General features: G+C 36.0%; 1 protein-coding gene across 1 annotated transcript; it reads right to left on the minus strand.

Annotated features, from left to right (window-relative positions):
• Window positions 1-329: 329 nt before the first annotated feature.
• Window positions 330-15659, minus strand: atxn10 (ataxin 10). The gene is made up of 11 exons (XM_073838472.1): window positions 15526-15659; window positions 15069-15272; window positions 14384-14469; window positions 14209-14305; window positions 13902-14069; window positions 13729-13809; window positions 12549-12696; window positions 11391-11499; window positions 10733-10911; window positions 6979-7042; window positions 330-2509 (listed from the first exon to the last, which is right to left on the minus strand). Exons 1-11 carry the CDS (start codon window positions 15654-15656, stop codon window positions 2325-2327), a joined length of 1452 nt encoding a protein of 483 aa, XP_073694573.1. The 5' UTR covers window positions 15657-15659; the 3' UTR covers window positions 330-2324.
• Window positions 15660-16203: the final 544 nt, after the last annotated feature.

Genomic DNA, 16203 nt, shown 5'->3' on the forward strand with positions numbered 1-16203 from the left:
TTATCATTACGAAAAATATATAAAAGGTAATGGTGCATGTTTTCTACTTGATATTAGAATATAAGAGAATTTTTAATATATTAGGGGTCAACCGATTATCGGACTGGTCAATTATCGGTGCTGATACTAAGCTTTTTTTTGGTTATCGGTTATTGTCAAAACTGATTTGTCATGTAAAAATTTAAAGGCATTTAAGGAAAGTTTTTTGTCAGAGCGTTATGTTTAATTTTGACATTCATTTTCTTTATTACACCAGACATATATATCGGTTCAATACAATGCTTATCGGTCTACGGTCAACTGATTATATATATACACTACCAGTCAAATTTTTTATGTTTTTAAAATAAGTCTCTTCTGATCACCAAGCCTGCGTTTATTTGATCCATACAGCAATAGCAGTAATATTGTGAAATATTTTTACTACTTAAAATAACTGCTTTCTGTTTGAATATATTTTAGAATGTAATTTATTTATGTGTTCAAAGCTAAATTTTCTGCATCATTACTCTAGTCTTCAGTGTCACGTGATTCTTCAGAAATCATTCTAATATGCTGATTTGCTGTTCAAGAAACATTTTTATTTTTATTATCAATATTTAAAACAGATGAGTACATTATCTCAGGATTCTTTGATGAATAGAAAGATACAAAGATCAGCATTTACTCTTTTTTTATATATAGACGTTTATGTTAGTAAAGATTTCTTTTTTAGATAAATGCTGTTCTTCTGAATCTTCTATTCATCAAAGAGACATGAAAAAAATTCTACTCAGCTGTTTTCAACCTAATAATGATTATTAAGGTGAGCAGCAAATCAAAATATTAGAATATTAGAAAGGATTGTGTGCTGAAAATTTAGCTTTTTTATTTAGCTTTTAAATCACAGGAATAAATGACAAAGCAGTTATTTTAAACAGTAAAAATATTTTAAAATTGTACTGTTTTTGCTGTACTTTTGATCAAACAAATGCAGGCTTGGTCAGCAGAAGAGACTTAAAAAAACATTAAAAATCTTACTGTTCAAAAACTTTTGACTGGTAGTGTGTACATATATAATAAGATAAAGTAGAAGATAGGTTTTTTTTATACCACAAAAATGACAGTAAAGATTTTTACATTGATAGAGAATTCTGAAAAAAAATATGCATCATGCATAATGCATCATAAAAATATTAAGCAGTACAGCTGTTCATAATAACAAGAAAAATGTTTCTAGAGCAGCAAATCAGCATGTTAGAATGATTTCTGAAGGATTATGTGACACTGAATACTTGAGTAATGATGCTGAAAATTTAGCTTTGCCATAATAGGTATAAATTACATTTTTAAATATATTCAAATAGAAAACATTTATTTTAAATTGCAATATTACTTCAACATATTACTTCTTTAAATTCAAATAAATGCAGTCTTACTGGCTGACTTCTTTCAAAAACATTATAACCAAACCCAAACTTTTGAATAGTTTTGCATACTTTTAAAATAAATGTCCTAATTTTGAAAACTGATCTAACTGTTTTTAACATTTTTCCATGTTGCGTGTTCTCGGTAAGTGTGGTTTGTCAAAGCTTGTTGCCTGTAATGGGATCTGGGGCTGTGCAGGCTGAATATACTCAAATATGAGTGTGGAATTGCTGTATTGGTTAAAAATAATATTAATAACAAATTGGATATTACGGAACGTACACACAGGTAATTGCATTGTGTTATTTTATTACAATAAATGCACTAAATTAAAGTTAAATAGACAGCAATCTACCAAGCTTCACGGGAAGCTTGTTCAAATAACAGACGAATTGTTGAAATTGCACGGCTTTGTAAACAAACCCGATTTTAACGCACAAAATCTCAAGTCAGCTTTCAAAAGGAAGGATCCGAGTCTCACGGCTATTCAGAGACGAACTTTACGTGTACAGATCAAGAGGCGGGCTGGTCTCTATAAAATGCACTGAATTAGGGATTAACCTCTACTCCCTGTTGGTCAGCAGAGTCTCTTCAGTGGCTGAAAAGCCAGGAAGACACGGTTCTCCTTGTTTCATAGGATTTGAATCCCACTTTGGGGGGGTTGGAATCAAAGACCACTAAATGCATCACAGACATCAGCATGAGTCCTCTCAGATAAGCTCCTCTGATTGATTTCCTCTTGTGTGGAGAACACAAAGCCCAGACCACCCCCTTGTGCTCCCAACTACTGATTGGATATTTAATGACCCCAGTGTGTTGTGGGCGTTTTAAGCCATCTCCAGAGTGTAATATAGCATGGTAAAGGGGTGTGGGGATGGGCGTCCCGGGATAGCAGTCTCCCAGCTCTACTTAATCAACTATGGGTCCTTCTTTAGGGGCCTGAGCAGTAGACTGCCATCCCTTTCTTCCACTCTGAAGCCCATTTCTCTGAGCATTGTGTCGTCTGCCACACCTTGTGTCCGAAGACCTTGTATCAACTTCTGATTCTCTAGGTTGTGCTCCAAGATGTTCCGGATGGCAAACACAGCCCACTGGCTTATAACTGGAAAAACATATTAAGGAAAGTTATTGTTTTCAGTGGTTTTCATGCATTGCTGTGTGGTTGTCAGGGTGTTTATATTGGTTTTATGCTGGCTTAAAGGGATAGTTCACCCAAAAATGAAAATTACCCCATGATTTACTCACCCTCAAGCCATCCTAGATGTATATGATTTTCTTCTTTCACATGAATACAATCAAAGTTATATTAAAACTAGGGCCGGGACTTTAACGCGTTAATTTAGATTAATTAATTACACAAAAATAACACGTTAATTTTTTTTAACGCATTTTAATCGCACTTAATTTTGCACCGCGGAACGTTTCTCACTGGATGAGTTTCGGCGGACCGATTATACTGGAGCACCAACTAGCACATCGAGCCTCAAGTATCACCTTTTACAGAAGGTCTACCTACCTATAGGGTACCAGAATTTCTGAAATGTAGGCTAGTATATTTCTAAATATCCCAGTGTTTCCCCTACCATTATTTTAGGGGGGCGCGTTTACAATGTCTCCTCCTTGAAAACACGGACTGGATCGCGGACTCCATTCATAAAAACCGAATTTACTATAGCGCGGAATGCTACGTAAATTCGTCGATTTTTGGATTGATTAATCAAAAGTTGGTCTGTCACTTAATTCAAATCGCGATATGGACTAGTGTCTGTCAAAACTGAAATGCAAAAAGACCGTTTTAATATGAATCCTGCATGTTCCGTTTGTATCTGTATGAATGGTGGAGACATATCATACTTTACACACAGAAACTTCACGGCAACCTGTCAAAATAAAAGTACGGTTTAACATGAAACAGAACAATATTCCTATTTAAATAATTGACAAAAAAACAATATATATGATAAAAAATAAATATAACAACAAGATTAACCACTTAATTGTAGAAAAAATACTACAATTATTATTTAAATGTTAAATTATTATTATTTATTGATTTTAACAGCAAACCTCTGTTTGTTTGCCAAAAATTAAAAGGTTTATTTTTCATTTAATTAAAAATAAATAAATGTTTATGCTTTCATTTGATTATGAGAAAAATTAAAACACACAAGAATTTCTTAAAAAAAAATAGCAAAAGATTTTAAAGCCCTATTGTTCAAAATGTTAAAATAGAGAGTTTTGGATTTATTTTTTCACTGAAATAAATGTTTTCGTTATTACACAAAGTAGGGTAAAGTACCGAGAAAAAAAAGTATGGAAACCTATAGGGAAACACTGTATCCTATTGCTACACTTAATGGCAATATTGCACTGGTCTGTTGGACTAGGTTGAACAAAAATAAACAATATTTTGTTGCTTAAGCTTATGTATTCAGTCATTCTTCAATGGTATACTAAAAATCCATATGAAAAAACTTACTTCTCACTGTTCTCAGGTCAAATATTTATATGCGATTAAAATGCGATTAATTTCGATTAATTAATTACAAAGCCTTTAATTAATTAGATTAATTTTTTTAATCGAGTCCCGGCCCTAATTAAAACATGACCTGGCTCTTCCAAGCTTTATAATGGCAGTGAATGGATGTTGAGATTTTGAAGTTCAATAAAGTGCATCCATCCATCATAAAAAGTATTCACATGGCTCCGGGAGGTTAATAAACGCCTTCTATTTTGAATCAAAGTATGCGCATTCATGATGAAGTAGGACGTAGGCAAACACGGTGATGAACGCGGAACCGCAGAGGAAAGAGCAAAACAAAACACTGGTCAAGAATTAGAAGTCCAAAATGAGGATCTGTACAGAAAAATATTGTGAGGACACTGGTTCTCCTTTGCTGTAAACAAAACTTGTTTCTCGCGAGACTAGACTATTCTTACTGGAGTTTATGCTATGCCTACGTCCTACATCATCCAACGAAACATCCTTTTCTCATGAACGTGCATTTGACGTTTAGCTGAAGTTAGATATCACGGTTTATAAAGTTACACAAACCCCCGCAGCCATGTGGAGTACTTTTTATGATGGATAGATGCACTTTATTGGACTTCAAAATCTCAACACCCATTCATTGCCATTTTAAAGTTTGGATGAGCCACGACATTTTCTAATATAACTCTGATTGTACTTGTCTGAAAGAATAAAGTCATACACCTAGGATGGCTTGAGGGTGAATTATGAGGGATGATGTGAGGTATTTTTTCTTTTTTTGGGGGAGTTGTCAAATGTCCACAAAAAAGTCTTAATGATATTCTGGTCTCTAGATACTGTATAGTTCAGGGACTATACTTAATCCATTTTATCACTCCTGAATTAAAGGTTGTATCAGCGATTTCTAGGCTGAAAAACAAAGTGTCAATTTCAGCTGACCTTTCATCACGATCCGCTCGCTGCCTGCCCCATAAATTGTCTGTGAAAAAACCGCGTCTCTCTGGTCAGCCTAGGGTCCGAGATATGCCAAAAAAACAATCGGCACTACCAACCTTTCCACACATAAACAAACATTGTTCCAACCAATCAGCGTCAGGGATTTGGTGTTGTGGACTTTCGCTCCGCCTCCCTCACATCCCTGCACCAGTAGGAAAGTCCACAACACCAAACCCCTGACGCTGATTGGTTGGAACAATGTTTGTTTATGTGTGGAAAGGTTGGTAGTGCCGATTGTTTTTTTGGCATATCTCGGACCCTAGGCTGACCAGAGAGACGCGGTTTTTTCACAGACAATTTATGGGGCAGGCAGCGAGCGGATCGTGAAGAAAGGTCAGCTGAAATTGACACTTTATGTTTTAGGCTAGAAATCGCTGATACAACCTTTAATGTCCAATTGTAGGACAACCGAGGGACTCATGTGCAACTATTACAGAAGGTTCAAATGCTCACTGATGCTTCAGAAGGAAAAACGATGCCTTAAGAGATTTGGGGGGGGGGGGGGGGTGACAACTTTTGAAGATCAGGGTAAATCTAACTTGTTTTGTCTTCTGGGAAACTTCTGCCTCTAAAGGGCATTACTAAATGGAAAAAAAGTAGGCAAAATAAGAAAAATGTACGCTTGTATCACCGTTCTATTCAAATGTTTTCACCCCCGGCTCTTAATGCATAATTTTTCCTTCTGGAGCATCAGTGAGCATCTGAACCTTCTGTAATAGTTGCATATGAGTCCCTCAGTTGTCCTCAGTGTGAAAATATGGATCTCAAAATCATACAGTCATTGTTGGAAAGGATTCAAATACACAAAAATGCTGAAAAAAACAAAGAATTTGTGGAACCTGAAGGATTTTTCTGAAGAACAGCGGGCAGTTTAACTGTTCAGGACAAACAAGGGACTCATGAACAACTATCACTAAACATAATTAAAACAGCTGTGGATCATTTAGATAAGAACACAGTATTAAGAATCAAGGGGATGTAAACTTTTGAACGGGGTCGTTTCTATATGTAAACATCTTTTATGTGAAATTATCCTATTTTAATATTTAGGTCAGTACTAAATAAACAATAACATGCATTTTGTATGATCCCTCATATTTTGATAAAATAATTAACATTTTGTAGATTCTGAAAGGGGGATGTAAACTTTTGATCTCAACTGTACTTAGGGCAGGGATGCATAATATATTGGTAGATCAGTACATTACATAACACTTTATGAAATTTTGCCCACACCAAAAGTGAAGCTAGCAACACTAGCTCCAACAACTATGCAAAGCGGTAAGCAACAATGACAGCTTCCTGAAGCGGTCAGGAAGCAGCATCCAGAGGACACAAGCTCAGCTTAGCGGTTCATCCCCTAGTGAAAGAACAGCTGGCACCATGCCCTCCTCTCTCTAATACAGACCGGCAGTGGTCTTTTTTTAACAACAGTGCCAGCATCAGTCAAGGATCCTTTGGCAACACAGCTGCAATACATCAGATTGTCGTGTTATCAATGAACCGTTTCATATGGAACAGAGTTGGCAGGATGCAGGTCAACACTATAAAAATACAAAATGTCGCTTCATTTGATTCAAGTGGTGATTTTCCACCCTAGGATTTCAATCAAGTTTTCCAGAAAGTGTTGCACATCTATAAAACTGACTTCTGTCAACACCACAAAATTACTCATATATGCAATACCTACATTTAGCTTCATGAACTATTATGACTAGACATTTCACACAAGGAGACTGGTGAGTGAGGGTTACAAAATGATTGTGAGTCAGCCCAAGAGTTCCACCTCTCTACAGGGGATGTTGCTAGGTGGAGGGACATGAAACCATTGGGCAAGACACTGGCTTTGCTCTAATAACATCTCAACTCTGAACAAGCCACCAATCACTCAAACATCAAACATTGCGATAAAACCTCCATTAGTAATGGAATTTAAGCGGTTATTACAATGCTATTCGCAATTTAGATACCAATATCTTTGCATTTTTTGCGGTCAGTTTTCACAAAACCAGAAAACCCTCATTAAATACACCACAAAAGAACAAAGTAAAGCAACGAGCGCATGGAGTCACGACCAAGGATACAAGGGTTGTTGCTGTCGATGCTGCAGTTGTCCAGAATGAGAGCTATACCGTCCAGTTCTCTTACCTATAGGAGACAAATGGAGAAAAAAAACAAGCAAAATGGTCTTCAACAGGGACATCGAGAGCCAGACTGGTCAGAAAACAATTACTTTCCATGAAGGAAAGTCCATGTGGTTGAGCTCTGGTTTGGCACAGTGATACGAGTTTGCGCTGGTTTTCGTCACATGCAGTCTCTAACTATACCGTACATTACCCTGAGTATGTATCGTAACCCAAGAGCTACAGTGGTTGCCCTTTAACCACCTTGGTTCCTTTAAAAAAACTGAAGAAGAAAGAGGAGACACAAGCCATAGAGCCCTGACAATTTTCTATTGCTAATGACCAGCGTTGCGTTTGATTGAGAAAGTAGTGCTAGCAATAAAACGAAGGGAAACTTATGTAACCGTATGCTTCGACCACAGAATTAGTTTTGTTTGGCTATCCTCACAAGTAGTAGACTACTGCAGAGGCAGCATTTTAAGGCATCAGCACTTCTGACGCAAAAGCTGGTCTTACACTTAACTGTACTGCCACCTAAGATGCTTCATTGTAGTAAAGCAAACACTGAAATAAAATAAAAAACGGCAAACAAGTGGATACCAATGTGTTGTCCAAAAAACATATTTCATTAGAGATAGTTCATCCAAAAATGAAAAAGATCCAATGATTTGCTCACCCTCAAGCCATTCTAGGTGTATATGACTTTCTTCTTTCAGACGAATACAATTGGAGTTATATTAAAACATGTCCTGGGTCTTCCAAGCTTTGTAATGGCAGTGAATGGCTGTTGACACTTTGAAGTCCAATAAACTGCATCCATCCATCATAAAAAGTGCTCCACATGGCTGTAAGGGGTTAATAAAGGCCTTCTGAAGTGAATAGATGTGTTTGTGTATGAAAAATATCCATATTTAAAAGTTTATAAACCATAATTTCTAGCTTCCGCTAACTGTCCTACAAGCGTTCAGGAGAAAGTGGCGTTTCGGCGGATGACATATGCAAACACAGTGACGAATGGTTAGTGGAAGCTAGAAATTATGGTTTATTAAATTTTAAATATGTATTTTTTTCTTACACAAATGCATTGATTCACTTCAGAAGGCCTTTATTAACCCGCCAAAGCTGTGTGGAGCACTTTTTATGATGGATGGCTGCACTTTATTAGACTACAAAATCTCAACACTGCCATTATAAAACTTAAAAGAGCCAGGACATGTTTTAATATAACTCCAAATGTTTTTGTCTTAAAGAAGAAAGTCATATACACACATAAAATGGCTTGAGGGTGAGTAAATCATGGGGTATTTTCATTTTTGGGTGAACTATCCCTTTAAATAATTTTGTAATGTATTTATTTTTAATGCTTTGTTATGCTTATTTGAGTATGCCATTAGCAGTAGCAACGTAACACTAAACTCTGTTGAAGTGCTATTATGTGGTGCTGCTTTTTATGTAGAGCTGCCCAAATTAGTAATTTAAGAGCTTCTCTAACAAAGACGATGGTCTAGAGACACAACGTTTTAAAAGTTGACCTTCTTTTAACTCATGCGCGAGATGCGCAACAATCAAACACCCGTCTGGTATACATAAAGTAATGGAAAAGCAGTGCAATGGAATGCAAAAATGCATTTTGAGTGAACGGCCCATTAGAAAGCAAGGTTTTGGAACAGGGTTTTGGTCTACAAGTGAGGGTGCAGGCTGGGGGAGACTTGCTATTGTTTTTTGACCTTTGACCTCCCGGTTGTGTGCCTTGACCCTATTTAAGAAGGCCGGTACTAGGTTCTCCTCTGTGCTGATTGAAGGGGACAGCGCTGAAAGCCTGAAAATCCCTCCATCGCAGGAGGCTGCTTACAAGAGAATTCATTAAAAATAGAAAGGGAACAAAGTGGGAAAAGATCTGGGGAAGAAATGAGATGATACAAGCATGAAATTCAGAATGGTTCTCAAGCCTTTATCTACCAGCGTTAATCCCCTGATTAGTTTTCAAGGAGGGAGCTTCCACAAACAAAAAGCCCAGGCCTGGGTAGATGGACAGAGAGAAAGGCTCTAAACCACAGTATTGTTAATGTGTTTACCACGACCGGGTTGCGCCGTCCGTTGATCAGTACATTACTGGAGTTGGCTGCAAACTCTATGGTGTTAGTTTCGTCATTCATTGCCAACACATTCCTTCACATTCCAACAAGTCATTGAAATCGCAGGAGAGGAAGTTGAAAAGATGATTTCCAAGAATTTTGCTAACTACTTCCTTCCCTTGGCAATCGCACTGACTATTTCAGTTTTTCTTACCCATCAATCAGTTCTTTTTTACTGATGGATTTCAAGCAAGGTGCAGTCAGGCAAAAATACATTTTTTAACTCGACTTGACTATCAAACATTTTTACCATGATTTAAAATGATTTTCCAAAAAACGTGTCAGGTATATCTTGAAAAAGAAAGATTAGATGACTTTAGCAATCTTTGCCACTATCCTTCAAACAACTAGGTTTTACCCATTTGTCAGCAAGATTTTTGCATAATTTAATATAAAAAAAATTGAATAGAATAAGTATATTGTTTGCTTTTTACAAAAATATACACTACCAGTCAAAAGTTTTTGAACAGTAAGTCTCTTCTGCTCACCAAGTCTGCATTTAACTGTCAAACTTTACAAATATTTTTACTGTTTTCTGTTAGAATATATTTTAAAATGTAATTTATTCCTGTGATTTCAAAGCTGAATTTTTAGCATCATTAATCCAGTCACATGATCCTTCAGAAATCATTCTAATATTCTGATTTGCTGCTCCAAAAACATTTATTATTATTATTACTATTATTATTATGTTGAAAAAAGACAAAAATACATTTTTCAGGTTTGATGAATAGAAAGTTCTCTGATATAGAAAACTTTTTGCAACATTATACATGTCTTTATCATCTCTTCTGTTCAATTTAAAGCATCCTTGCCAAAAAGTATTAACTTCTTTATAATATAAATATATACTGACTCCAAGCTTTTGAATGGTATAGGGTTTAATGTTACAAAAGCGTTTTATTTTTTTAAATAAATGCTGATATTTGTATTTTTTCTGTTCATCATAGAATCCTGAAAAAATGTCTTCAACTGTTTTAAATATTGATAATAATAATAATAATAATAATAAAATAATAAAATGTTTTTGAACAGAAAATCAGCATATTAGAATGATTCTGAAGAAGTAATGATGCTGAAAATTTAGCTTTGATTACAGGAACAAATTATATTTTAAAATATATTCAAATAGAAAACAGTGATTTTAAATAGTAAAAATATTTCACAATATTACTGCTTTTGCTGTATTATAGATCAAATAAATGTAGAGTAAGTGAGCAAAAAAGACTTCTTTACAAATAAAATCTTACTGTTCAAAAACTTTTGACTGGTAGTGTATGATATGCTGAATGACTATGGAACATTTTTTCACGCATATTTCGACATTTTATTTTTTCACAAATGTTATTCGAAACAAAGACACTTGCATTTAATATAATTTCTATGTATATGAAATCACTTTTGTAAATGTAATTTTATGCAGACACCAAAATGGGATGTATTGTCTTTGAACCATATATATGACAATATAAAATATCTCATATTTTTACACACACACACACACACACACACACACACACACACACACACACACAATATGACACTTTCACACAACATCTAGTAGCTTCTGTGTGTAGTACCTTGTCCTGATTGACAACGTGTCCATGACAAAGGTTCCCAATGAGTCGAATGAGATGAGCTTTGAAACTGAGGGCAGGATGGGTGTCGGCGCCCCCTGGCCTTGTCAAGGAGAAATCGTGTGCTGCGGTGAACACATTTTTACCGATTTTACCCAGCAAGTGGACCTCTTTCAAGAGAACTGGAGATGACAAAGAATATCTATGGAGAATTTACACATTACATACAAGATAAGAGTGAGACAGAGGGAGCTGGAGATGACAGGAGAGTCTGGGAAGAGTGAAAATTGTCTGTCTGCAGTGAGCTGTGACCTGTCAGAGGTGTGGGCTTCATACAGCACCCCACTGAAACAGGTGCTTTGTGTTTTAAATAGAAAAGGTGAGAAAAGGCATATAAGGGTATGGGGTTTGATTTGTCAGTTTAGTTACTTATCTGCAAGACGAAGAGTATGAGGGATAGCAAGCTCAGCCCCATGTTTTCAAGACAAGCAGCTTTTTTACAGAGTGATTATGCAGTTGTACCAAAACAAATATTTTGCATCTTTAACTCATGGCAAAGACATGATCATTTCCAAAGGTTTTTGTGTATTCACATTAAGAATGCATTAGGATATTAAACTCCAACAAAAGCAAAAGCATTATGTCAGTACTTCACATTTACCGACTGTTGCGCTCAAAAGGTCAGAGTGATCCTGAAGGACCATAAACTCCTTGCAGTCAGAGGTCATCTCACAGAGGATGTCTAAAAGCCTCATGACAACCATAGCCTCCTAAAAATGTACAACAAATACTAGGCTTAGTACATCTTTCATAAAATGTACAGTAGCTTACCCAGAAATTAAAATTATGTCATTAATTATTAAACCCTCGTGTCGTTCCAAACCTGTAAGACCTTTGTTAAATTTTAGAACACAAATTAAGATATTTTTGATGAAACCTAAGAGCTTTCAGACATAGACAGCAACACAACTGACACGTTCAAGGCCCAGAAAGGTAGTAAGGACATCGTTAAAATAGTCCATGTGACATCAGTGGTTCAACCGTTAAATAATTGCTAAATAAGGTCATTATTTTAGTTTTCTTTGAGCACAAAAGTTTTCGTGTAGCTTTATAAAAATAAGGTTGAACCACTGATGTCACATGGACTATTTTAATGATGTCCTTACTACCTTTCTGGGCCTTGAATGTGTCAGTTGCATTGCTGTCTATGCAGGGTCAGAAAGCTCTGGGATATCTTAATTTGTGTTCCGAAAATTAACAAACGTCTTACGGATTTGAAACAACATTAGGGTGAATAATTAATGACAGGATTGTAATTTTTGGGTGAACTATCCCTTTAAATCTTTTTTGAAAGTCTCTTATTTCATTGTTTACAGCATTTATTTGATCAAAAATACAGTAACACAGCAATATTGTGAAATATTACAGTTTAAAATGGCTGTACTGCTAAAGCTGAAATTTCAGCATCATTACTCCAGTCTTCAGTGACATACATGATACATTCCTTCAGAAATTATTCTAGCATTTCTTAGAATTATCAGCGCTGAAAATAGTTGTGCTGCTTAATGTTTTTGTGGAAACAATGATGATCTTTGATGCATAGAAAGTCAAAAGAACAATACTTATTTAAAGTAGTCACTTTTGATCAATTTAATGCATCCCTGCTGAATAAACATATCATCTGTAATTTCTTAATATCAAATATCAACAGACACTGATAAAACATGCATAATATTGCCCACTATGTGATTTGATCCCAATATTCTGTACATGCCAATTACATACTAAAATGAAGAGGTGAAATATGACCATTACTGACCTGGTCATCTGATGATTCAGAGCTCAGAGTGAGAACAGCTCTGCAGCGATCAGTGAAGCAGGAAGCCAAGAATTGAGCTACGCTTAAAGCGTAGTTCTCCTCCTCAACGACACCAAGCTGCGCTAATATCAGCTCCAGCAGTGTGAGCCTGTTAGTATACAATTACATACACAAAAGAACCAACATTAAAGCATAAAATTATAATTTAGAAAGACAAATGCATTCTTACGACTCTTTTCACTTTTAAGAGTGATGAAGAGCTCTGTTCCAAATCCCTAGTGAGCTATCTTAATATTTACATTGAGAATTACCACTGTTCTTCACACTGAGGACAACTGAGGGACTCATATGCAACTATTACAGAAGGTTCAAACACTTACTGATGCTCCAGAAGAAAACACAATGCATTAACCGAGGGGTGAAAACTTTTTGAATTTGAAGATCAGGGCCAATTTAACTTATTTTGTCTTCTGGGAAACGTGTAAGTATCTTCTGTAGCTTCTGAAGGGCAGTACTAAAAAAAAAAAAAAAAATGATATTCAGGCAAAATAAGAAAAAAAAGTACACATCTCCATTCTGTTCAAAAGTTTTCACCCCTGGCTCTTAATGCATCATTTTTCCTTCTGGAACATCAGTGGGCATTTGAACCTTTTTATTATAGTTGCATATGAGTCCCTCAGTTGTCCTCAGTGTGAAAAGATGGATCTCAAAATAATACAGTCATTGCTGGAAATGGTTCAAATATACGAAAATGCAGAAAAACCAAATAATTTGTGGGGCCTGAAGAACAGCAGTCAGTTAAACTGTTCAGGACAAACAGGGGGCTCATGAACAACTATCACTAAACAAAGAAACAAAAAAACAACAACAGATGTGGATCATTCAGGTAACAAAACAGTTTCAAGAATCATGCGTGCGTACATTTTTTAACAGGGCCATTTTTGTAAATTCAACTATTATTTTCTCTCGTGGGCTATATGTAAATGTCTTTTATGTGAAATATCTTATTGAGGTCAATACCAAATAAAAAATAACATGCATTTTCCCTTTTATGATCCCTCTTATTTTGCTAAAATAACCACCATTTGCAGATTCTGCAAGGTGTATGTAAACTTTTAACCTCAACTGTATATCTCCTCATTGTGCAATAATTGATTTAAATAATTAAAATAGATTTTACCTTTCCTCATTGGTCATTTCGGTGTACATCTTCCTAATGAGATCTGACGACTTGAAGAAGTGTTGTGTGACAATAAAGACCCTGTAAGATGAGTAATATATGGGGTATAAAACAGGCTCTGAATGACAGATGTGTTTGTTTCGTGTTTGTTTAAATGAAACCACAAAGCTTACGTCCAGTCCACATCAGGCATCGTCCTACACAAGTCCACGATCTTCCGGGACAATTTAAGCTGCTGCGTGTCTTTAGCTAGCTGCTCTGTCTTGTGTTCATCCAGACAAGTGTGGACCACCATACACGTGTATGAAATGGCTTTCTCATCTGCAAGCTCCAAAAGATCCCTTGAAAGAGACAGAAGTGGTTTTGAAACCGCACCAGTAGAGGGCTTTACAGATCAGTGGCATTTCACAGAATGAGAACACATTTTTGACTGGCAATGTAAGTAATTCACCATCAGTGTCTAACCATAAATTCACTCACCAAAAGATGTGCGGAAAACCAAGCTTCCAGATGTCATCTTTGCAAAGCTGGTTTCCAACAGCAATGTTACCAAGAAACTGAATCCCACATCGAAGTGCTGCCAAAGGAGAGAGTCATATATTGATTTATCTACCCGTTACCCTCCATAGAGCTGAAACATAGAGCTGAAACTCACCATCATAAATGTCATTTGAACCTCCTGACGAAATCTTGAGGAGTCTGGGTAAAATCTCAAAGGTGAGCTTGATAGAGCCTAGATCTCTGTGAAAATATAAACGCTTTTGTTTTTCTGGTTTAGAAAAGTCACAGTATACTAATAATGATTGTGATGTTATAAACAGTGTTCATAAGTCTAAGACCACTTAAAAAATATCTAAAAATCCTAGGATTTTAAAAAATGACATTAAAAGACAGACATTTGGTTGCACTTACCGCATATCATATTATACTTACATAAGTACAAGATAATATTAGGCTATGTTTAGGGGTAGGTTCAAGGTTAGTACCTAGCAATTACAGAGTTATTGCAATTACTATATTAAGTACATAGTATGTACACGCAGAACAGGGCTGTATAATAAAGTTCTGCCAGAAATTCGTTATGACTTTGCATTATTTCTTGGCCACTAATCACAATTTTATAGGTTTTACACAAACCTGAGTTCAAGCAGCTCGAGTGCTGCTGTCATTAAATGGGGAACAAATAAAACACTAATACATATAACATGATATAATAAGGCATTAGATTTTCAACATTTTGTTCACATATTTATGCCAAGGATATACTTTGAAATTAAACATAATGCAAGCATGAAGCACTTGTATTAGTCATCTCAGACTTTTTGGACACTGTACAATACCTCAGACAGCCCTGGTTTTGAGTGCACTGCACACAAGCATTTCTGTGAGCTCTGAAACACTCTGCGGTAAGTTTAAGGCACAGAGATGTTTCTTCTGTTTCTTCTTCTTGTGAATCTATCTTCTCAATCAAATGCTGAGCATCCACAGAAAGTCTTGAAAGCACTGCAAAAAGGTTTCCAAGAGCCTCCCTGTCAACACTGGCTCTGAAACAAAACAGAAACAAACTGTGTCAGTCTATGTTCAGTTAGATGAATGTTTATGGCAGTTCATGCATCCTGCAAGTGACTGGTGATGATACAGAGACAAAGTCGTTATGTCTAAGTATTATAACTCTAATTATGTGTGTTAAACAGCTCTTTTATGTGTATAGACATCTGTAACACACATACTCTGCTGTCACAGAAACTTCAACACACACATTTCTGTTCATTTTGTAAAGCGGAATATTAGTAGTACCTGAACTGCTCATCCCGTAAACCTTTCGTCACAGTTTGCAAAGTTGTGAGATGCGTGTTTGTAAGTTTTTCTGTGGCTATTTGACAGAGCGCGCTGTTTATGTTCTCCATGCTGTCACTGGAGGCTGCCATCAACACATGCATGCACACAAACACAGAGCTTTACTTCCGCCTACAGCGGCATTTCAAAATAAAAGCCCGTGAACTTGTATTAACGTGATTAGAACAGTAGTATTTTCACCAGCTAAAATGGTTTTAAGTCAGCTATTTCTATCTTTTGTTGTAGTGTGTCAGTAGGAAATGCCAGTTTACATTTCCAAACATTCATTTTGCCATTAATTGTAATAATTCCAGTGAGATTTTTGTTTACACAAGAACAAAAATTCTCCACGCAGAGATCTGATCTCATCCTCATCATCCAGTCTGTCTGGAATGACATGAAGAAACACAACAAACTGAGACAGAATAAATCCAGGAGAACTGTGGCAATGTCTCCAAGATGCTTCAAAAGACCTACCTGCAAAGCTACCTGAAAAACTACAGTATGCACCTAGGACAAAAGCTGCTTTAAATGCAAAGGATGGTCGCACCAAATGTTGATTTAATTTAGTTTACCCCTTAACTGTCACTTCCATTTTTGAACAGATGTGCAAATAAAGAATTCAAACTTAAATTTTTA

Source organism: Garra rufa, chromosome 4 (genome assembly GCF_049309525.1).
Source record: "Garra rufa chromosome 4, GarRuf1.0, whole genome shotgun sequence".
Lineage (NCBI taxonomy): Eukaryota > Metazoa > Chordata > Actinopteri > Cypriniformes > Cyprinidae > Garra > Garra rufa.

Bases quoted from the DNA above. Each gene is read 5' to 3' on its own strand.
- atxn10 (XM_073838472.1), bottom strand. From the start codon at position 15,656: ATGGCAGCCTCCAGTGACAGCATGGAGAACATAAACAGCGCGCTCTGT. The intron at 15,273-15,525 runs GTACTACTAATA...GTTTTGTTTCAG, and splicing joins TTACGGGATGAGCAGTTCAG to AGCCAGTGTTGACAGGGAGG. The intron at 13,810-13,901 runs GTAAGCTTTGTG...CTCATCTTACAG, and splicing joins ATGCCTGATGTGGACTGGAC to GGTCTTTATTGTCACACAAC.